Source organism: Dermacentor variabilis, chromosome 5 (assembly GCF_050947875.1).
Source record: "Dermacentor variabilis isolate Ectoservices chromosome 5, ASM5094787v1, whole genome shotgun sequence".
NCBI classification, from domain to species: domain Eukaryota; kingdom Metazoa; phylum Arthropoda; class Arachnida; order Ixodida; family Ixodidae; genus Dermacentor; species Dermacentor variabilis.
In genome coordinates, this window is record NC_134572.1 from 65,145,012 (window position 1) to 65,167,586 (window position 22,575).

Here is a 22,575-nt window from a genome sequence, read left to right on the forward strand (position 1 = left end):
ATGCATAGCACAAACAGGTAATGTAAAGCAGCAACAGGGGTCTTTGCCCTGCACTGCATTCAATGTTCAACAATTATTTGTGTTGGTGCAATTGAACATATACTTGAATTCGGCATGGAAAACAAGAGCAACACAATAAAGGCACAGGACAAGCCTTCTGTCCTTTTCATGTCACCATCATTTTCTACACTGACGTCAAGTATGCATCCATTCCTATCACTAGAGCTTTCTACCCTGCAGCAATTGTATATTTCTTTATAAGCTTAAGTCATTTCTGGGACTATGTAGGGTCACTGTCATGCCTAGCTCGAGTGACCCTTAAGTGATTTTTTGCTTCTCCTGCAGAGGGTGTTACAGATTCCTGGCTGGGGTGCCTTGAAATGTGCTAGCCTAATGTATCTTCCTTCCAAAGCATTCAGTGTTTACTCATTAGAGCCTGTGCATTTGGTTTAAGTCTGATGGTGGCTGCACATGTTAGCTTTACACTACGCACATTTCTATTGGGCAGACGAGCAACTTTTTTAAGGTGAATAACAGGTAAACCACTGGTCTATCAAAGTAACAGAATGAGCATCAATATAAGCGAATAGCAGTCGAGGACATCAGAGAATTAGTTTGAGCAATGAGATTATAAATTTGCAGGTATAGGGTAGAGTTGGCTTTTGCAAAACAGGAGATAACTGGCGATCGCCAAGAAAGGCCATGATGACAAGTGTGAGTTAAAATGTGCGGTGGTATTCTAGGATATAGCACAAATAAAAATTAAAAAACGGGGATCTTAATTTGCTTCAAACATTTATTGTGCAGCAGCAAAATAAGCATGAATGCTTTGATGTCAAACATTATTTTGAGACGTCATCGTGAAAGCTTTTTATAATTGTTGCTTTTAGAAGTTGACAGAGACTAAATCATTCAAAGTACGCATCACTGTGGTTCCTGTACTAAATGATTTTTCTTTATTTCAGAGCCAAACTTTGTTGGTTCCTTTGAAATTGGAGAGTTTGTGTACATCTTCTACAGGGAGTCTGCCGTGGAATTCATGAATTGCGGCAAAGTGAGTGCAACTGTCTCTTGGCAAAACATTTCCTGTGCATGTAATGTTGCAGTTGCCATTAGCGGCAGGTTTTCTGGAATTCACCGAAACAGCCATAACAAGAAGGAAGGATAATGTGCTGGCTTTCTTTGCTCTATAGCTAGCTTGGCGATGAGTGATAGAAAACTTCGTGTAGATCAAGACAAGTCGGCACTATTTGCTACCTGGTGAGAAACCACATACTGCACTGCAAATAAAAGGATTACTTGCCTTCTAAACTCGTCTGGTAATTCAGAAAGCAATTAGTTATATATTGTGTACATGCTTTCATGTGCCCTTGATATGAAAAGTCATGAAAAGAAATGTATTTAATGTGAGTTTAGCTTCTAAGTGATATGTGCACAGTGAAGACTGCATGTATTGGTGCCGTGAGTGTGCTGTTTTTATGAGCATGGCGCGGAAGGCAGGCACTAAATAGACAACATATTATATAGGACTTTGCTTCTTCTGTGCATTGTGCAGTCTCATCTCCATCTTTGTGCCGTACTCATAGAGATCGTGTGATTAAAACGAGCAAAAAAAAAAGGTTGTGCTAGAGATCATTACTTCTAATTCCTAGATATGTGCTTGAGCTGTGAGAAGGTTCAGTATCTTCATGGCTGCAGCGTTCTATAAAGTTCAGCAAGCAGCTGTACCACTGATATGTGTTTTTGAGCATGGCATGAACCTGCGCTCTGTTGCAAATGAAATTACTAGTCACTTCCACATTATCAGCTCAGGCGCTCTGTTGAGTTATGTTGCAATGAGCGCAAAGTCAACCTAATACTTGAAACATCATCTACAGCCTAGACAAACCTTAAATTTTATCTGAAACCATTCTCATGGTGTGTTCAAAAACAAGAATGCTTGCTAAAATTGTAAGCAGAGCAAGCTGCTTCGGTGCATTCAATGCAGGTGCACATGTACGTTTCGCTGTGCAGGCTGTCTACTCGAGAGTGGCTCGGGTGTGCAAGAATGACCAAGGTGGCCAGGTGATCCTCAAGGAGAACTGGACAACATTCCTCAAGGCTCGCCTGAACTGTTCACTGCCGGGCCTCTATCCATTCTACTACAACGAGATCCAGAGTGTCCACTACCTTGAGAAAGAACAGCTTTTCTATGCAGCGTTCACCACCGGAGAGTGAGTAAACAACAGCGCCAGGTCACAGCAAAATGCTGTCATGCATGGTGACAGTCTCAGTGAGGCCATTAGTTTAATACCTATGCCAGAATGACAGATATCTGGCAAATGCCTTTCCGTGGCTATTGCCAAATGCTTTACAATTATATCACAGCCAGTTAGCACATCACTTCTAGATATTGAATGGGGGCTAGGCAGCTGTAAATAGAATATTGTTGGACATAACAACAGTTTGAACAGGAAAAAAAAGAGATCCGAAAAAGATGCATCGCAAGAATGATTTCTGCATAGCTGGGCTTCACAAGTGGTATATGTTCATAAAACAGTAAAAGGAAAAAGTATGCATTTATGTACAGTATAACACACTCTATAACTGCAGCAGTCCTTCAGTTTCTTTTTTTTTTTTTTCAGATAAATATAGTTGCAATATTAAACATCAGGCATGCAGCTCTACATATACAAACATTGTCTTCAGGTCACTATTTCATATCTTGGCTGTAATAAAGAGCATATTACTTAACTGGTGTTTCACTTTTGGAATGGACCATGCTGTACATGTTTATTGCATCGTTATGTTTGCGTAGTGTGTCTGATAATAGACAAAAAGAATAAAAAGTCTGCATTATGACACTTTATTATAGCTATCAAATGAGCCATCTGGCACGATAGGTGTCAACGGAGAAAAGGCTCTTGCCAATAGACAAGAACCACATGCATTTTTTTCCTAATATGAGCTTCAGCTTAACATCCATGCCTCCATCTTATCACCGCAGGAATAGCATCTATGGCTCGGCAATATGTGCGTTCAACATGTCAGCCATCAAGCATGCATTTGAAGGACCCCTGAAGTACCAGTCCACACAAAAATCGGCTTGGGAGCGCTCCACCACCACCAGTCAACAGTTCCAGGTATGCTTGCTCTGTGTTGTGTAAAACTTCCTGTTGAAATGAAGCATGGACACTGAAATGCAGCACTGAAGAGTGCAGCTAGTGACGGCCACTCCAGGCTAACCTCTTTATTCCGACACAACCAGCGCAACCCCGATTATAAGGGCAGCTATCCAGCCTTACGATGAGCCAATGGACCAAACATATGACTTTAGAGATCCTGCAACGTGATGGACTTGTATATACACACTCCCTTCACTTCATCATCATCACTCACCACTTTTTCGTTCTCACTCCCTTTCCCAGTGTAGAGTAGCAGGCCAAAGCAATCTATGGCTCAGGAGTACCTCTCCGCCTTTCTGTAAATGAGTTCCTCTCTCTTTCTTGTCCTGCTATTGCAACAAACACCCCTTTCTCTGTTCCTCAAAATGAATGTGGATGTATTGTGAAATGTTCTCCTGAATCCAGTCACGGCAATTAACCTGCTATTATATGTTTCTGTGTGAACATTTTATGCAATAATAACTTCTTTGTTAAGTTCCATGAGTAACTGCAGGACTGTTCTTGTGGAAAACTGTTTGCTCTTTTTATCCTCTCTTGCAGCATAAAAAAGCAAATGTTACATCTTAGCATTTGTTATTTAATCTTTATCAGTATATTCACATGAAATTGCATATCAGGAGAGTCTTAAAGTTTACATGCTTGTGTCATGGGACTAGCTTAAGGTCATAACAGATGGACAATTTTTCATTGTATATGATTTTCTCAAATTGATGGTATACTTCTACTTCCACAGTAACATATAAACTGTTCCGTGTGACTAAGTGCTTGAGGAACCTGAGAAGTGAGCTTCTCAAACATAATGATTGCAAGTCCTCCCTTTCATGGAGGCAAAACCACTAACAGTCATTCAGGCATTAGCACTACATGTAGTGGCCTTGCGCACAGCGACACAAAGTAGTTTGCACCTGATTTTGCTGCACGCCTTGTGGGCTGATCAGCGAAACCTCAGTCATAACGGCTTGTCTTCTGTGTCCATCGCTCTCATGACGCTGGTGATTGGCGATTTGCCCAGGATGGGACAGTGGTCACGCAACACTAATTTGTCCAGCTGTTTTTAATGTAAAGGTAAGGATGGTAGCTAGCCAGACCATGCACAAGCTTTCTGATTTTCTCAAACATGGGTCACTATACCCTCACATTTGAACTAGTACCATGTGCTTTATGCAAAAGGCCCCTTCAGCACCTAATGCCCCAGAGATTAATTAATAAATTTTAATTGGAGTGAGTGGCTGAGTGGCTGTGGTGTTATGCTGCTGAGCGCTCAAGGTTGCAGGTTCGATTCCTAGCCATGGTGGCACCATTGCAAAGGGGTGTAATGCAGAAATGGTCATCTACCATGCCTCGGGTGCACAGTAAAGAGCCCTAGGTGGTAAAAATTATCATGGAGTCCCACCACTATGGCATCCTGTGCAGCTGTGCACAGTACGAGTTTGTCTACTGTGCAACTTTAGGACGTTAAATAATTTATTTATTTTTCTGCATAGGACATCCTTCATACAAGAAAACGCACAAATCTTGCAACCTGTCTAATGAATCCGTCAGAGTGTATTTACTGTGAAAGCAAGGAGGAGGGCAGAAAGAGGAAATAAACAGTTTGTTTACCTTGAGGGACTTCACTTTAAGGCACAAGGAATAAGATTGTGGCTAAACATGGCAAAGTGTAAGCTATAAACTATGTGCACTCACCTTCTGTTTTCTCTTTCAGTGCCGTGCAGTTGAGGACAACGAAAGAGTCATTGAGGCTCAGAACTACCAGCTGACAGATGAGGCTGTGCAACCAGCAAGCCGAAAGCCCCTGTACACGGGCGAGCTGGAAAGGTACGCAGCCAGGATGCTAGTACCTTCCAGTCCCCCAACACAAATGCACTCTAAGTACTCGTGGAAACTGAAAAATTCTTACGCAACAAAAAACAGCAGTTTGCTTAGGCACTTTAATTAGTGATTACACATATTGTGTGTGCACACAATGTGTCTTAAGCTCCCTCGTGGGCACCACCAGATTGCTGCAGTGGGATTGTGGCACCAAGTAAAACTGACTGTGGTCAGTATAGGACATTTAGTAGCAGCCACATCACTAGCATTTTCCAAGTGCTCTTTGTCACCGTCAAGAAATTTCAATATATTCTCTTCATTAACACCCTCATCCATGTCCACATGGATTGTTTCAATTGCTGCCACTGTCAGGAGCCATAACAGGTGAAATGTTTTGTGTCTAGGGTAGTTTTGTAGAGCCGTGCGTGGTGCTTCAACGTGTCCATTGACACACGTGCCAGTAATGAATTTGAAGGCATCTAAACAATAAGCATTCTTGGTGGCCCCTTTTCTGAGCATTTCTTTAACTTCAATAAATGAAAGGGAAAAGCTGTCATCCACTTTGTGGAATTTTGCAGAACTGATTTTCTAACTTCATTAAATTAGTATGAACAAAATTAACTTCTTTTTCTTTATTTGCTAGGAACTCATAACATATTTGTTACATCTAAATATTCCTCAAATCAGACATACTAACACTTCTCGCTCACACAGTCTTGAGTGTCGACTGCTGTCTAATCGTACTCTTCTTATCTTCTTCCAGGCTGACTCACATAACAGTTGACGTTGTCCCCACAAAGTACAGCTTCGATGGAGTCCATGTAATTTTTGCAGCTACACTGGAAGGTGCAATCAAGAAGCTGGTGGTTATCCCAGGACTTCTGGAAACCTGTCTCGTTGAAGAAATCCACCCTTTCTCCCCCAGGGAAAGGCACATATTCACAATGAAGCTTCTAAAAGACACTGTGAGTATACGGGGCGTAACTTAGCATTGTTGGTTTCCAGTGTGATGGCCTTGTTGCTGTGTCATATAAAACATAACACAGTATTACGGCTGATTTGCAAGTGTATCAAAATAGTTGTGGGGACACACCTGGCATTTTATAGAGTTTCAGCTAGTGCAAATGTGAGCAATAGGGCAGAAATGTTCACATTATTGCCTGAAGACAGTGGTGCTCGTGAACCGAGACTGGAATGATATGTAGTTTGGAATGCTTGAAGCAGTTTGGAGAACCATAGAAGTGCATCCAAGTATGTTTGAGTACAACACCCAAAGGTTTGAATGAGAGAAACCAAGGAAAACTATGTACTATCGGCGTCAAATCAAACTTGAGCAGCAGAGCGCCCAACTGAAGGTAAAGTGGTACGCCGTCCAGTCATCACCATTGACAGGCGCACACTTCCGGTTTGACTGCCCTGCACAATGGTGTTCCCTCTATACTGTGATATTTTCCTTTCAGTTCTGGTTCTCTTTTATTGGAAAGCAACAAAAAGATGATAGCACAAACTGTGCAACGCACACCTCTGTTCGTGTTTCATTTGACACCGATATAGCATGTGTGCTTTCGCCACACTGGGCGATACTACTCGCCTTATACTGTGATATCTTGGTATTTGTTTGCTTCAGTTTTTCTTTTGTTGCTTTCAAATAAAAGAGAGCGAGAACAGAAACAAAAATTGCGCAGTGCATTCAGACTGGATGAGCACGCCTGCCAATGGTGATGACTGGACAGTGCGCACTATACCTTCAATTATGCTCGTTGCTGTTTACATTTCGTTTGACACTGATAGCACAGTACCAGCAATGACTAGCAGCTTAGATATTCGACTTCTATGCTCTATGTGAGTAAGCACTGTTGCTGTGATAAGTGTTTTCAACGAACCAGCAAGTGCAGTGAATACAAAGTGCCAGCACTGTGATCTTCTTCCTGTACGGACGCACTGAGGGAGACAAAAGATATTCCAAAAGGTTGTGAAGTATTAAACAACCATGTTTTTATGAATATTCGTAGTTATCCCAACTTGGTCTAGACAGAGCATGCTTTTCATTTGCATTTCAGAGCTCTCTGTATTTGGGAACAGACAAGGAGGTGCTCCGAATCTTTGTTCACCGGTGTGAGCAGTACAGAAGTGAAGAGTAAGTAAAAGTACTTCTTTGTCTCCCTAACACACTGTGCGACAAGTGGCCAGGATTTTAAAAGAGAATGATCGGTGACTTAAGATGAACAAGACAGATAGCATTATGCGCACTATAAAAAGCATGCATGTATATTCGCATGTACATCTACTGCTCATAACTCAGCTCAGATAACTGTGTAAAAGCCTCTTTGGTGCTCAGGACATATCAGCCTAGTAACCGAAATGGAAAGTTTGGCGAGTTGTTATACTGATGTTGGCGAGTTGTTACGCATTTGTGGTAATAAGTATAAGTCAGTGTTTGTGGTGTCTGCTCTTTCGTTGTCCTTGTATTTTTCACACTGTAACCATTAAGATCAACTGAATAACATTGCTGCTATTTAAAAAGACGCGAGGGTGCCTTTGACTGGCCTCTTGGTATGTTCCATTCTGAAGCCACCTGTGATCGATGAGTTCATTACTAGACGGCTGTTAAAATCTTGATTTGATTAGCATAGTAGACTGTGATGATGACTTCTGGAAAAAACTAACAAGCTAAAAATTAAATTGGTAATGCTTCCTTTGGTGAATGACAGTATGTCAAGCTTTGATACATTAATGAACTTAAGTACAGTGGACTCTCTTTAAACGGAACCTCAAGGGACCAGCGAAATTGGTTCCACTTATCAGGAGTTCCATTTACTGAGAGACAAAGCTGAATACAATCGACTCTCGTTACAACGTACGGACCCTGATAATCCGACTAAACAGGACCTTTTTGTCCGAAGCCTGTAATATCCAAAATGCCTCACTTACGAAACGTTCGTCACAATGTCTAACAACTTTGTGTTGGGAAAAGTGAGTGAGGAACGTACAAATTAAAAAAGTAATCAATAAGTCGCAGTTTCTACCGAAAGGCGAAGCATCGATCATGATAGCAAATTAAGCAAGATAAGCGCGGCAGCAGCAGTGAGCGAATTGACCTTCATCCTGTCACTCGCTTCAACGCGAACTAAATGTCGAAAGTCCAGCGCATACGAAGCTACTGGCAATGGGCGCACTTTGTCCACATCGCAGATCGCTTTGAAGATACGGCGCAGCAGGCGCTGGACTGAAACCCCCCTGTCTTTCGCATCCCCCTCCCCTCCAGTGCCTCGCATGCGAAAGAAGATGGCGCGTTTGCGCTCTGCCTTCCTCCTTTGCACGTGCGATATTGAGCCGCGATTGTCGGCTGACCCTCGCAAGTCAGTTGCCAGCCCATGTCAACACGGCAAACGTACGTTCTATACACCTAATTTTTTTTTTTAATTGCCGCTAATTTTGTCCGCTGTAGCCGATAGTCCGTTGTAGCGCGGTCCGTTAAAAGCGAACTTCGTTGCATTAATAAAATAGGTCGAACAAACTAAGGCTGAAATATGGTCCGTTATGTCCGAAAGTCTGTTGTACGTGGGTCCGTTGTAACGAGCATACACTGTACAATTGCATGAGTACAAAACCAACCAGCCATGATGATGGTGTTCTGTTTAAGAGGGAGTTCCGTTTAATTTTAGCGTTTATTGAGATTCCACTCTAATATAATATAATATTGTAAGGCTGAAACACAAAGGACTACATCCGCCATGAATGCATCACTTCAGAGCTCTTCACGAAACAGACAAAAAAGCAACCTGCAAAGACACCTGACTGTTTTAATGCACTGAGTAAAATACACATATGCACTGAGGTTTTGACATGGAGTACATAGTTCATCCAGATTTAACTGGTCAGATTAAGTACGAAATTCCTGGTGGCCTGCAACTAGCGTGAAGGGGAATTCACTCACTGCTGCTGCCACCTTTCCTCACGTCAGCGACCTGACAGCGAGTGGCTACGGTCATCGAGTGAGATATGTTCATGTTTGCCTGTGTGCACGTGACGCTATGCTTGTTAATTTAGTTTCTAAGAAAATGTTTACAAGTTTAGACGGCCAATTAAACTACTATCCTTACTTCGTATAGCTGTCTAACAATTTGGCATCGCAATCAATGCTTCACCTTTCGAGCAAAACTGCAACATTTTTTTTTTCTGCATAACCTAGGTACGAGACCAGCCATTTGAGAGGTGGTTGTTCTGTTAGGCTAGTTCCCTTTACCACGATATTATTGTACTTAAAACGCGTGCCACACTAAAAGCAAATTTGTATTCTTTTGCAGGTCTTGCCTGGGTTCTATGGACCCATACTGCGGATGGAACAAACACCAGCTGGCATGCACAACAGCGCCACACCTTAACCCTCTCAGTCTTGACTGGAAACAGAACCACGCAGGCTGCCCCAACAGCAATGTGCCTGGTGAGACATATGCCTTTCTTTCTTTCTTACTTTATTTTTTTCCTCCATCCAAACCTGACATAGTTGGAGAGACACACTGTATATCTAAAATTATTTACAGTACCAAGCTAGGCTAGTGAATTGCACCTCGGAGTGTTTATGGTTCTTTCCATGGGAACATGGATGAGGACAATGAAACGAGAGTGATCATCGGACATGCTAGACTGAAACTGGAGTCCACCTATATAAAGAACACAAAGAATACCAAAAAGAAGCAAGAAGAGCACCGACAAGCAGAATCTCAATGCCACTGTTAAGTATGGTAGCTGCTCCCTCCCACCTCTTGGCTTTTGCTAGAACTTGTTTTTACACCTTTCTGCTATGACTTGTCATTATGACTACCTTGCAAAAAAAGCACACATAGGTGGGCAGGTTGCAATGGGCGCCTGACTTCTTTAGAAAGCATGACAGGACATTGACAAAGAAGGAAGGAATTGATGGTACATGCACTGTTCTCAAAACTGAATTTCTTTTTGGAACCAAAATGTTTAAGTACAGTAGAAACCGGAAACAGTAATTCTAACAAAAACAAGTGACAAAAACCAAAGCAGGAACTCATGGCAAAAATCTTTGTCAAAAATAATTTTTCATATACTTGGCCCTGATAGTATTGCTTTTGCCAGTTTATATTGTACTTAAGCACTTGGTCTTCAACAAAAAAATTCATTTGTGAGAACAGCACATGTCCCATCAATTCATTCCTTCTTTGTTGTCATCTTATTATGCTACCTGAAGAAGCTATATGATAACCTATGCTATGATAACCTTATGTGTAGCACATAGCCATGTGGGGTAATGACTTTTACTGTTAAAGATGTGAAACTGGCTGCCACTTGGTGATTGTCGGTGTCTTTGTCTTACTTGTTTCTTTTCATGTGTCCCGTGTATTGCTCAATCAAGACATGTGCCAGCTCTCCCAGCAGTATGTTCTAGCTGAGCACAATTTAGTGGATCTATTATACATATTTGTGTCACATATCTACACGACACAGAACTCGTTAGCACATGGTAGCAAATTTCTGAACAGCAGCAGAGTTACCGGCTCATCTGCCAGGCTATCCACACTTGTAGCAAACACCAATCAAGCAATGAACCAGTATTAAAGAATTCTGAGGGCTTATACATACCTGCCTAATGTCTCAATGGCTATAGTGTTCAGCTGCTGCATACGAGATTTCAGTTTTGATTCTTGACTGCTTCAGCCACATTTCCATGGAGGCAGGATGCGAAAATGCTTGTGCAGCAAGCTTTGTGTGCATGTTCAAGGATCTCAAGTTGTCATCCAAAGCCCTTCAATACGGTGTCTCGCACAGCCCCAGCCCTTGAAGCCCTTCAGAATGCCTGAAAAACTAGCTCAGAAGCAATACTGAAGCTTAAATTTCCTCCCCCAACTCCCCCCCCCCCTACTTTCAGTTGACGGAGGCTGGAGTAGTTGGAGTCAGTGGGCAGAGTGTGACCAGGTCGGCAAGGACCCACCCGGTGATCATTGCCTTTGCCGGTCCCGGCATTGCACCAGTCCCACTCCAGCCAATGGTGGCAAGCTGTGCGAGGGCTCATCGTTAGAAGTCACCAACTGCACGCGTGAGTATGCGACAAAGACAGAACAAATGTAAATTTGCTTTAGCAATAGTTAGGAACTGCTCTTAGCCTAACTTGTTTCCTATTGGGAGAAAATGAGAGACTCAGTGTTACACTGTGCAATGTGTAGGTCTTCATCGCATCATTGTAATTGTTACTTCTCTGGTATAGAGGCGTAAAACAGAGAGCATGCCTCTTTTATATTGCTACACAATAATGTAAATTCTCTCTATTGAAACTTGCTATTTCTTTGCAACAGCTCTTCAAGTAATGGGGTGTTATAGCTGGTGGAACATGTACTCGATGCTGCAGGTGTGATGACAGGCATGTCACATTGAGGTCTGTGCACTGCATGGTCATGCACAATCACATGAAGTATGCAATTTCTTAAAGCAATGGGGAAGGAGTCCTAGACAATACGAGTGCTATGAGGGTATCATTAACAATGCAAAAAAAAGAAAGAGATAAATAAAACACACATTGGCATTAGGTTAAACACAAATTAAGGATGCACATAAGTTTTTGTCCCCTCCCCTTTCTGGCAGGCATGCATTGCGCCCTTCTCGGAAGCAGTCTTTCCTTAAGCCTTTTGTTTATGTTTACACTTTGCTATGATAATTAAAATAGCAATAATGCACAAGAGTGTGTCATAAAAATTAAGTGTGTATATAGCAATGCATTAAGAATATATTTTTTGCTTACTCCTAGTGTTACAAATGAGATAAAACAAAACTTAGTGAGAGAAGCTATATGTAACTTCCTCTCGCTCATTGCTTCCTACAGAACATGGCCAGTGGACAGAGTGGTCTGGCTGGTCAGCATGCTCACGAACATGTGGTCTGGCAGTGAAGTTCCGTCGTAGGACCTGTGGGAATCCAAGTCCTAAGCATGGTGGACGTGTCTGCCTAGGACCAGAGCAGGAGCAAATATACTGCACTTCTAACCCACCCTGTCCAGGTAATGAGAAATCTGCTGAAATTTCTGTAGAAAAAGAGTCCTGCAAGTGAGAGTTTCTTACCATGACGTGTTGGCCAGTAGAGTTTCTTTTTTTTTTCTTAATTATGGTTATACACTAAATCAAACAGTTGTCAATTTCATTTATATTGCGTTATGAATGCCTTAAATAGGACATTAACTGGTACAACCCAAGTCTTATTTGCTAAACTTTATAGTTTAGTGCAAATGCCCAGAGCTTTAGTACTTATTATAGTTACCTTCTAATGTGCCAGTATACTTCACCATAGCTAGTTATAACAAGCCATGCAGGCTTTTCGCAGTAATAACTTGAGTGCAATAGTAAAAATGTGCTTCACCAAGTCAGTATATCTTGCTCTCAACTTATATATTTGTCTGTTGTGTATTGTCATGATTATCTAATTTGATAATGTCAGTCTTAGAACAGGCAGTACTGCCAAGAAAAACATTAAATCTACAAAGTTATGAATAGGACATGTAAATAGTAAGGTGAAGTGGAAAAAGCCCATTAAACATAGAAATTGCAAGATGTGTATTACGAGAACAAAAGTTGGCAGAGACACTTAAAGTGCCCCTCACCAGGCCATACAGCAAATTTTGGTTATATGCTGGAAGTTGTTATGTGCCCTCTAGGGAGTGTTCTACTGCAAGAATTTTTCAAACTGGTTCATTAATAGCCGAGATAGAAATATTTCAGTGCCGCGAACCCATGATTTTAGGAGGAGAGTGTCACCACCAACATAACTCGTTCTCCGCTTGCTCACGTCCAGCCTCTGCAAGCGAAATTCCTTCCCTGAGTTCTCCCATACCAGAACCGGAGGATCGCGTGACACATACTTCATGGACCCTGCCTTCTCTCTCTCTCTCTTTTCTGTGCGGTGCGCTTCCGCTGACTGTCTCTTGCGTGAGCTGTTGTGTTTCATTTTGCACAGCGCACGATCTTGCACAGTGTGCACAAGATCACCTAACTAGCAGTATAAGTCAATGCTACAGGAACACTGAAGCAGACAAAAACGGATCACATAGCATGATCGCACGCTGGAACACAGTAGAAAGTTTCGCTCTCTGCGCGCATGACTGCACGACATGGGAACAAGCAGGCAAAACAGAAGTACATTTCTCTCGCTACGATACGAAGTAAATAAAGACACGCAGACATTCGGTTTGTAGGTTTTATTATTTTTCTAAACTTTAATTTGTTTCTCAAAGCAACAGCTCAAACAAATAACTGCTCTTGGCTTGAACAATTCTCAGTCACATGCCACTATGAGCGACGTCACAGCAGTGCCATGTACGTAGGTGCACTTGTGCGAAATGCGTCGACTCTCCAGCTGGGAGTCCGCTGCCCTCGAGGAGAAGGGCAAACAGGGTTTGGATTGAAATTTAATCTCTTCGCACGCTTAGTGATGTAATACTTAGCATACATGATCGTTAGTGCGCATTGCATGCACAGTGCTTGTCAGCTCAAATTGGCCAGACCTTGTGAGGAGCCCTTTAAATCTGCTTACGTGTGGGAATGCAAAAGCATTATAGTCTCTTTGGTGAAATGTCTTTGTTTTTTTTTCCGCGCATTCCTTGTCCACACAAACTCTCACCTGTGTTCTAGCTGTGCCTCAGTAAGGCCAAGTGAAAACACACTAAGCATCTGAACACACTCACTTGCCCGTGAGGCGTTCATAGCTCGAAGGACGACCCAGCAGCATTAAATTGGACATTAATGCTTTTTATTTTATACACTCGTGATGTGGCGCCACCTCCTTCCCAGTGGCTGTGTCATCATGTGCCGAATGACGCACAATTAGGCCACACCTTTCGACGTGGAATGTGCAATGACGCGTGCACTAGGCACACCTTTAGTCAACCAGAACTGTGGAGCTGCCGTGGCTTCGAAAAAGCATTCCCGTCTTGCAAACCAGAGGCCCAAGTTTGATTCCCACCCAAACCGAAATTTACCACCAAATTTTCTTTTCAACGCCGTTGAAACCCAACTACTTTGTTTACAGCAACCTTCGTGAGAAATTTGACATCAATTTGAGCATTTTTGACGTGTTTTTACTGTTTGTGTGCCATTGGTCACTTTTGGTACCATCGCTCGGCGGCGACACCAAAGCCGGATTTTCGTGTAAAGGGGCACATAATGCTTTCGCATTAAAAGGAGAGGAATGATGATTGCCTTGTTTCTCATGCCACATCACCTCCTATGTGCAGCCCCTGCCACACCTGCAACCCGTGAGAGCACCTGGTCAGAGTGGGGTGTTTGGAGTGAGTGCACGGCACAGTGCGGCAGTGGCTTCCAGTGGCGGCGGCGACGTTGCGACTCCCCCCGCGGTCGTGAGGGCTGTGGTGGTGGCTGTGACACGGACTACCGTGCCTGCAACACACATGCTTGCCCAGAGACACGCAAGAGCTCCAACTGGACTGCATGGGTACGCGTCAATGCCACAAGGGATGGATACTTTGAGCAGCGCTTCAGATTCACCTGCCGTGCCAATGTTGCTGACAGCTCATTGCTCAGGGTTGGAAACGTTAAAAAGGAGGAGCGCTACTGTCATGAGTCAGCAAAGAGCTGCATGGACTCGGGTGAGTAACTTAAGATACGGAATCCGTGCAGGAAAACGAAGCTGGAAGTTCTCGTAAAGCACATGAACTTGTACACAGTATAACAAAGAATGTCTACTCAACTGCATTCAAAAGGCAAAGAGTAACCTTACGCCTACCTCGAGCATAAAGGTGTATTATGAAGTTGGCTGTTAAATGGGAGAACTACTTGATTTAGTCACATGTCACACCTAAGTTTAAAACTAGGGGGCATTTCTAGATTAAATGTCAGTGTTCCCTTTTTCATTGCACATATGTGTACAGGTACATCACTTTGCATCCTCACAGAGCTGTCACAGACAGCTTTCACATTATTCCAGCAGCCGCTACAGACTTAAGTGCTGTTACTAGGTCAACTGGGCTTGAATGTAGAGCTGGCATTGCAAGCCAGTGGCTAGAGTGAGTGAAAGAAAGCAGCCCATTGTGCCTGCAGTTGCTGTTTTAACTTAATTTCAAGTGTCTTTTTGGCTGTCTCAAAGGTAGCACTCAAAGTGTGTAAGAGCTGGCTTGAATTTATTTAACATGCACAGTAAACATTATGACTGCAGCAGTGCATTCATTTGTAGCTATGAGATTATGTTGGCATGTAGTAATGACACTGAAGAACCTAAAACACTAGTAGAAAATGTGAATTAAAATTCTAACTCCTTATTGGGTGAACTTGTGCCCAGGAAGGAAAGTAGTACTCAAATCACAATGATAGTGATGAACACGGTTGCTGGCAATTCAAATCTTATCGTACAGCTAAAGTTGGCCCAGTATATATATGTGCATCACCACACTTTCCAGAGAAATATCTGGTGCTCACACAGATTCAAGAATCCACAACACTGTTCAAGTGACACATGTAGTCTGATTAAACTTGCCTTTTCACCGCCGAATTCACAACAATATTCACAAAGTTTCAAACATGGAAAGTGCATAATATGCAAAAGTGGTCACAAGATGACAGTAGAAGTTTGGTAAAGCAGTCAATGGCAAGAAGTAAAACAACGCCGCGTGGCAGTATTAGGGATATCTCAATACTCGGAATTATTACTATTGCTCTCCTCTGCAGCCATGTTGAGTTTAGACCGTTAACCAGAATAACATCTCATACTATGAGATAGGCTTGTCGCTCTAAGTATCATAAGAAAGTGCTTGTCGATAGTAGTATCAGATATGTCATAATATTCATGCTGTTGTAAGTCATTGTAAAATGTTCATGCAAGATTAAAGAGTGCTGATGCTCACCTTACTTATCAATTAAAGGGACGGACAGCTGCTCAGAACATGAATTGATGGAAAGATTGCCTATCATACTGGTTAAAACAAGTCAAGTTTTTCTCATCAAACGTGAATTTATAATTTTAATTCTTCGCTAAATGTCGGGACAAAATACCTTGGGCGCGCCACGTGGCAAAAACATGAAGATGCGTAAGAGGCCTATCACGTGACCTTCTATTAATGTAAGCGGTTGCTGGTCTTTTGATCAGTATTAAAATGCAGTATACTTTTTTCTGTTATATCTTTTTAAAACTTACAATGTGCAGATAGGCCCTCGTTTGCAGAGAACAAAAAAAGTGTTGCTGCCTTCGCCTTCTTTATCGATGAATTGACCAGGCTCATCTATCGACAGAATAATGACGATGGGGGCCAGCTAGCCATGACGTAGGCGCATACTTGGGGGAAAACGCGGTACAAATATAAGAAAGCTCTGTATAACAACGCAAACTTATTGTACCAGCTTTTTGTTTTCAGAACGTGGTTAACCACAGTTGCACTCACTCCTATGAAAGCAGAACGATGGGCGGCTTTCACAACTTGCGAGGCGGACTATCGGCAACGCTCTCATTTCTCAGCGTTGCTGGAGGAGGGACTCATACTTTTTTAGAGGCTACTCAGATCGAAAAATATTGCTTATGAAATATCCATGCGCTTTTGGAAGTAGCCACTGCAGGTGCAAAAACTACCAAGGGTGAACTTTACGTTGCACTATAAAAAACTAGGTCCTTAGAGATCGGCTGTCAGTCCCTTTAACATAAATGAGCTTTAATCTTTGTATTGACATTCAGCATGGAATATTAAGTAATACCATGTCGTGCTGGACACCTGTAGCCAGCCTGGGAACATCTGCTTGATAACTTAGGGTAGGAAGGCTTGCACACTTATTTGTTCTGTCTGAGCCACTCTCCTGGGATCGCTACAGATAGTTGACTGAGGTGTGGCCGTGTGGTACATGGACTTCATATGTGTTTGCTTTCCAATCAGCTTCTAACTGGAGATTTTGCAACAAATCTGTACTACTGTCATTCCCTTTAAAATGTGCAGCATACCTGAATATTGATGGCGACTGGTCAGAGTGGGGTGAGTGGTACCAGTGTTCGGTGCCTTGCGGAGGTGGCATCCAGTACAGGGAAAGGACCTGTGACAACCCACGGCCCTCAGGGACCGGTGCCGACTGCCAGGGCCCTTCCAAGGAGGAACGGGACTGCAACATCCATCAGTGCCAGAGTAAGTATCAATGATTAACAACATGGTGTTGTTCGGCTCATTCATTCACCTCCTAATAAAACGCAGCGAAAAGAGTGAAAAGGCAAAAGGCAATGACAAGAAGTGCTAGAAGGGACAAGGCATTGAGGGAATTTCCAAGCGGCCCTGAGTGAACATTGGTCCCATCTGGTCTTTCTTGTTTTTGTCAGTTTACCTTTACTTTCTTCTTTTGCCATGCTCTTTCCATTTTTACAGTATGTGGAAATGCACGGTTGTGTATTCACTAACTGCTCATGGATTGCCAGCCGCATCTTATGAAAGAAATATGTATACTGTATAATTATGATCGTCACTGTCCAAGGCAATACGTGTCAAGCTAACCTTTAGAAAACTGTCTAATTTGGGCACACTTAATTAGAGATGTATTTATTGAGGACAGACCAGTTTTGCTTCTTCTATACATCTGAACTCTGTTTGGAAGAGTGGTCTCCAGAGGCACAACAAGGTGACAGTGAATTTAGGATGTAAGTGGAAATCACATCTTGCAGATGCTTTACCAGTAACAGAACAAGGTTGGCACCCTGCCGACAGCCATAATTGGAAATGCGTTTATAACATATTGGGCATGCATATGGAGACATTAAAGAATTGCCCAGTTAGACATGAGCATATGTTTCATAATGCATCAATTGAACTCGTCTGGAGCACTGTTTATCAGGAGACAAAGTATGAAAGCTTACAAGAATCGTAAGAGATGTATAGCACAGGCTGATCATTTCTGCTTTTACTGATGATATAGCATGCAGAGTTCTATCTTAACAAAAGGGCTGAACAGAATAACCTTCGCATTGTTACATATTTAAAACAATAATAAAAACACCATAACCTTCCCCTGCCTTGTCAATAACCAGGAAGTATGGGCTGTGTTGATAATTTAACACTGAAAGGCAGGCTAACTATTGTTTAAAAAATAATGCATTGTGCAAACATAGTCGAAGAAGTAAAAGAAAAAAAAATAACTTAGCAGGAAGGATCCTTGTCTTGTCTTTCTTTTCCCTGCACATTATGTGCACACTGCATTATACGAGTAGTATTTGAAAGCACACATTACTAGCCATACTGCCTCCTTCACTGTACTGCACTGCCTGCTTTCTGAATGCCTGAATGCCTTATTTCTTTTTGAACTTTTGCATGATGCCTGCAAATCTGCTTGCCTTCTGAAAAATGTTTAGCTTGCATCCTTGTAAAGTTGGTGCACTCTTATTGCCAGAGTTACTATTAAAGGGGCCCTGAACCACTTTTTATCGAAGTAGAGAAAGGCATTTGAAGTGAAAATAGGTTATTTCAGCAATACTTTGCCGCAGAAAGTACTTCAATGAGTTCAGCAGAAGTGGAGTTATTGGCAACCAAACACGGCCTTCGCTGTGCTCCCATTCCTTCTTCAATGCCTTGTACTGTGAAGGCTACACTGCAGTGAGGCGTGCCCACAATACTCCGCCTTCTAAATATCACCGTGGTGAGCAGTTCAAATTTCATTTTGGATGTTAACTAAGACGCCTCGACTTCTGCCTTTGGTGCCTACAACGGGTTAAACATAAGCCAAGCGGGGTTGTCTTCAGCGAGCCGCAGTACGCCATGTAGCTGACCGCAGCTTGATGTCAACTATCGGCCAATAGCAGCTGTCTAAGGGAATGACGAAATAGTGCATCAGATGACAAAATACTGTGTCTAGAAAAGAGTGAGGACATGGCGTTCTGTTGAAAACAGAGCATTTGAGAGGAAGGCGACTTTACGATCCACTTGCAAGCTCTGCGCACTGCGTACGACAGCAATGCTTGGACAGCAAAGTTTGGCTGAGATGTTCACAGCAGCGCATGCTACCCACGGACTATGTTAGTTCACCAAGCCTGAGGGGTGATTCAGGGTCCCTTTAAGAGTGGTTGTTGAGCACTCGATTATCATTAGCACTACTTCATTGACAAATTGCCAGTTGTCGCATTTCCTTCGCTGATACATTGTCTTTGTGCAGTCCCAGCACAAAGTGTACACAGGCAACATGTACTCTCTTGAGACAACATAATCTCAGGATACACTATCATTCAATTACTTGTGTCATGTAGCATTACAAACGAGGCAATGAATGAGGAAAATTCAATGGTGTGTAGATGAAATGTGGATTTCACCCATATTGCTTTGGGACATTAAACCCTACCAAATAATCAACCAGCAATCCTGTTTCTGTATCATATTTTACACACCTTTTGATCACTCCGAATTCTGATAATTCACGTGACAATGTTTAAGAGTTTGCATTAATGTGAGTTGACTCTACAAAGCCAGCCTGCTCCTGATGCAGCACACTGAGTAGCTCAACGCGATTATGCTTGTGCCTAGTGGTGGACAGTGAACCTGTGGGTGCTGCTTGGTGGCTTGATTGTGGTGTTGGCTTCTTCTTCTCTCTTGCTCCCTTCTCCTCTTCCTCTATTGCCTTTCGCTACCATGCTTTCTACACGGCAAAGGCCACTGGTCCTGTTGGTCGGAGTATAGCACATGCTCCGTGACGTGTGGAGGTGGTGGCACCAAAACACGCACGCGCACATGCCTAAGAGAACCTGGCTCAGGCACCGAGTCGGGAGCCTGCCAGGGTGATGCCACTGAGGTCGTGGCTTGCAATGCAACGTTGCCCTGCCCTTTTTCGAGTGAGTACTGTGGGAGAAGGAGTTCCTAATGCATGAAGCTGTTTATCCCTTCATGATCGAAAATGTAGCACCATGACTTGGGACAAGGACGAAACCAAAGAGCAGACAAAGAATCCTGTTTCACATGCTGCGATTATGCGACGTGAAATACTCAGACGAGTGGCTTTTCACCGCTGCCGCAAGAGGTTTAGTTCGAGAATCTGCTGACGCAGCTAAGGTGCCTGAATAAAACTAAAGGGTAGCGATATTCCTCCTCACCTCACCTCTCCATCTCCTGGCCTTCTCGCAGCTTGCTTTTTCGCTCGTAGCTCAGTTTCGCAGTTTGGTCATTCGCTCGGAAGCCGCCCATAGAGTTACATGAGGTGAGACTAAAGTTGTCATTGGGCGTTAGCGCATGAATTTTTACCATATTCAAGGCTTGATTATTGTGTGCTGTGCTAGGAGCAATGATGGAACGCTACGAAACTGGCAGAAGCAGATGTTTTTTTGTGCTTTTTCGGCTCGTAACTGCGCACTTGTCTTGTGGCTTCGGGTTGGCTGCCTGCTGCCAGTTAGAAGAAGGCTTTTGAGGCTAGTTTGGGGGACAAATTCCTTTTAGTGTTGAGTACTAGCACAAAAATCAGAATTCTTTGTCTCGCCAATAATGTATACGTAATGTACAAGATGTTTACACACATGCCAGAACTTCGCTTGAGTGTTATGTCGTCCACATCTATGCATTGTACTCATGGGCAAAAACAATGTCATGGCTTGCACAGATCAACCCTCTTCGCGAGTTGTTTCTATTGCATTGATCAGATTCTTTATTTGGCTTTTTAAGGACACTTGCCCGGCATGAAAGAGCTGCGATGAAGGTTTCGCCGAGACATGCCAAAGGCGATGCACTTGTGTGTGCGCTGCGCTATGTAGCTGCTGATTCAACAACTCGGATGCGTTTGCGCTGCTCGAAGTGTGTATGTGTATACTTGCGTGTACCCAGTTGACTGCCGTGTGTCCAGCTTGTGCAGCTTCATGACTTAATCGTCTTAGTACCATGACGACTGAACGCAAGGCGCATGACATATTTGCCTGACTAATGCGAGCGTCATGTAGCAACATGCGTGATCAACGCGGAGCATCTCAGCTATTCTTGTCGTTTTGTCATGACACTGGCATCTCTTTATGCAATGAAACTGGTCCTACGCTTTTATGACAAACTGGTGCCGTTGGCTCTCAAGCGCAAACATCACAGTGGAACCTGTACTTCATTTGTGAACAAAGCATATGCGAGGATGAAAGTCACACAGAAATGGTATCCATCAATGAGAACTTTCTCCCTTTACACAGTTCCAAGTCAATATGAGCCAACAAACTCTTGCACCATTTTATCCTGCCGAGATGGCAAAGTGCAGAAATCCTACTCACAATAGTCAAAATCATTTGCACTATTAGTGAACAGCTTGTCCTCACAAAATATATTTGCAGCGCCTAATAAAAGCATGGACTGACAAAGCTACGCACTCTCAGTACTACAACAATAACATGTGTTACGTTTCTAGCATAATATATGACAGAATACAGCCTGCGCACTCTATAGCTTCATACACCTGTTGACGATAGCGCGATCAGGAAAGCAAATCTGAACGAGCCCCGAGAATAGCACTCGTGCATAAGCTTAGCCATGCCTGAGCTCTGTACCCCATCAACAAAGAAAAAAGCTCCATTCGTACACATTTGCACCTCCGGTACTCTTAAAATCAATCCCTAACATAAAACAAAGCAAAAAGTAATTTCTTAAATGATGCGGTTATTCACAAAACTTAGCCAAAACATATAAAATCTCTTGCAAAAGCCTCGCCACAGAATCTTGATGACCAACCGTCATGAGGGTGAGCACGCTGAGACACGAAAAAGAAGAAAAAATAGAGACAAGGGCGGCGAAAAATAGCATGTGACGGCGCACAACCAATTGGGAGATGCAGACCTCCTCTCCTGCCTCCTTGCATGCTCCTCGCAGCAGCGGCGGCAGCAAGATAAAAGCATGTCCCTACCTTTTAGTTGTATTCAGGGACTTAAACGCAGCGACTGCCACTCTGATAGTAGTGGGCGCGCGCTGCCACTACCACGTCAGGATTTGCGTCATACTCTACTGCAGTGCTTCCATTAATCAGTTGCAACGCCACTGCGCAAATTTTCACCAAGTCTGGATTCTACCAATTTCTGTGGCGACTGCAGCCAGAATTGCAGACAATTTGCAGCGTGTGAACCAGGCTAAAAACAACAGCTTCTCTTCGGTTCTCTCTATGTCCCATGTGGTGCTGTCACATTACAGGTCATGTAGAATCAACCAGCCCAATCTTTATTATTACCAAGTCATATCATCCCCCTCAGCTGTGAAATGCAACTGACCTGCTATTGAGAAAAAATTCAGTAGGTTGATGCTTTTGTTTAACTAGACTGCTCGCTTCCCAGAAAAAGATAAATTCTATAGATCTGTTGGAAAATAGGTTCTGGGCTGGCAAGCCTGTAGTGAGTGGCTTTTTCCACTCATTCACAGCACCTCAAGGAGAATGTCTTGATTCCTACACAAACAATGGAAAGGTATGTTAAATGAATCAGCATCAGAATATTGTTGGTAGACTGAAATAGAATAAGCGCTACTAAAAACGTAGATTTAGCAAGAACACAGGACAAAGCACATCCTGTGTTCTTGCTAAGTCTCCATTTTTAGTGGTGCTTTTTCCATCATGAATGTTTACCAACACGCCCAACTGACAGCTGTTTCAGACTGAAATAGGCCGACGACAGTGAGTAC

General features: G+C 42.9%; 1 protein-coding gene across 3 annotated transcripts in view; it reads left to right on the forward strand.

The window, feature by feature from the left end:
* LOC142582705 (semaphorin-5A-like) overlaps positions 1–22,575 on the forward strand; it is a 171,615-nt gene that overhangs the window by 143,157 nt on the left and 5,883 nt on the right. For 2 of the 3 annotated variants that reach the window (XM_075692668.1, XM_075692667.1), the window contains 12 exons: positions 966–1,054; positions 2,014–2,213; positions 2,987–3,122; positions 4,870–4,982; positions 5,740–5,941; positions 7,037–7,113; positions 9,284–9,420; positions 10,873–11,040; positions 11,821–11,994; positions 14,221–14,592; positions 16,921–17,103; positions 19,602–19,781. In XM_075692668.1, coding sequence (XP_075548783.1) covers positions 966–1,054; positions 2,014–2,213; positions 2,987–3,122; positions 4,870–4,982; positions 5,740–5,941; positions 7,037–7,113; positions 9,284–9,420; positions 10,873–11,040; positions 11,821–11,994; positions 14,221–14,592; positions 16,921–17,103; positions 19,602–19,781 — 2,031 coding nt within the window. The remainder of the gene's footprint in view (positions 1–965; positions 1,055–2,013; positions 2,214–2,986; positions 3,123–4,869; positions 4,983–5,739; positions 5,942–7,036; positions 7,114–9,283; positions 9,421–10,872; positions 11,041–11,820; positions 11,995–14,220; positions 14,593–16,920; positions 17,104–19,601; positions 19,782–22,575) is intronic. The other variant, XM_075692669.1, reaches the window with a different exon arrangement.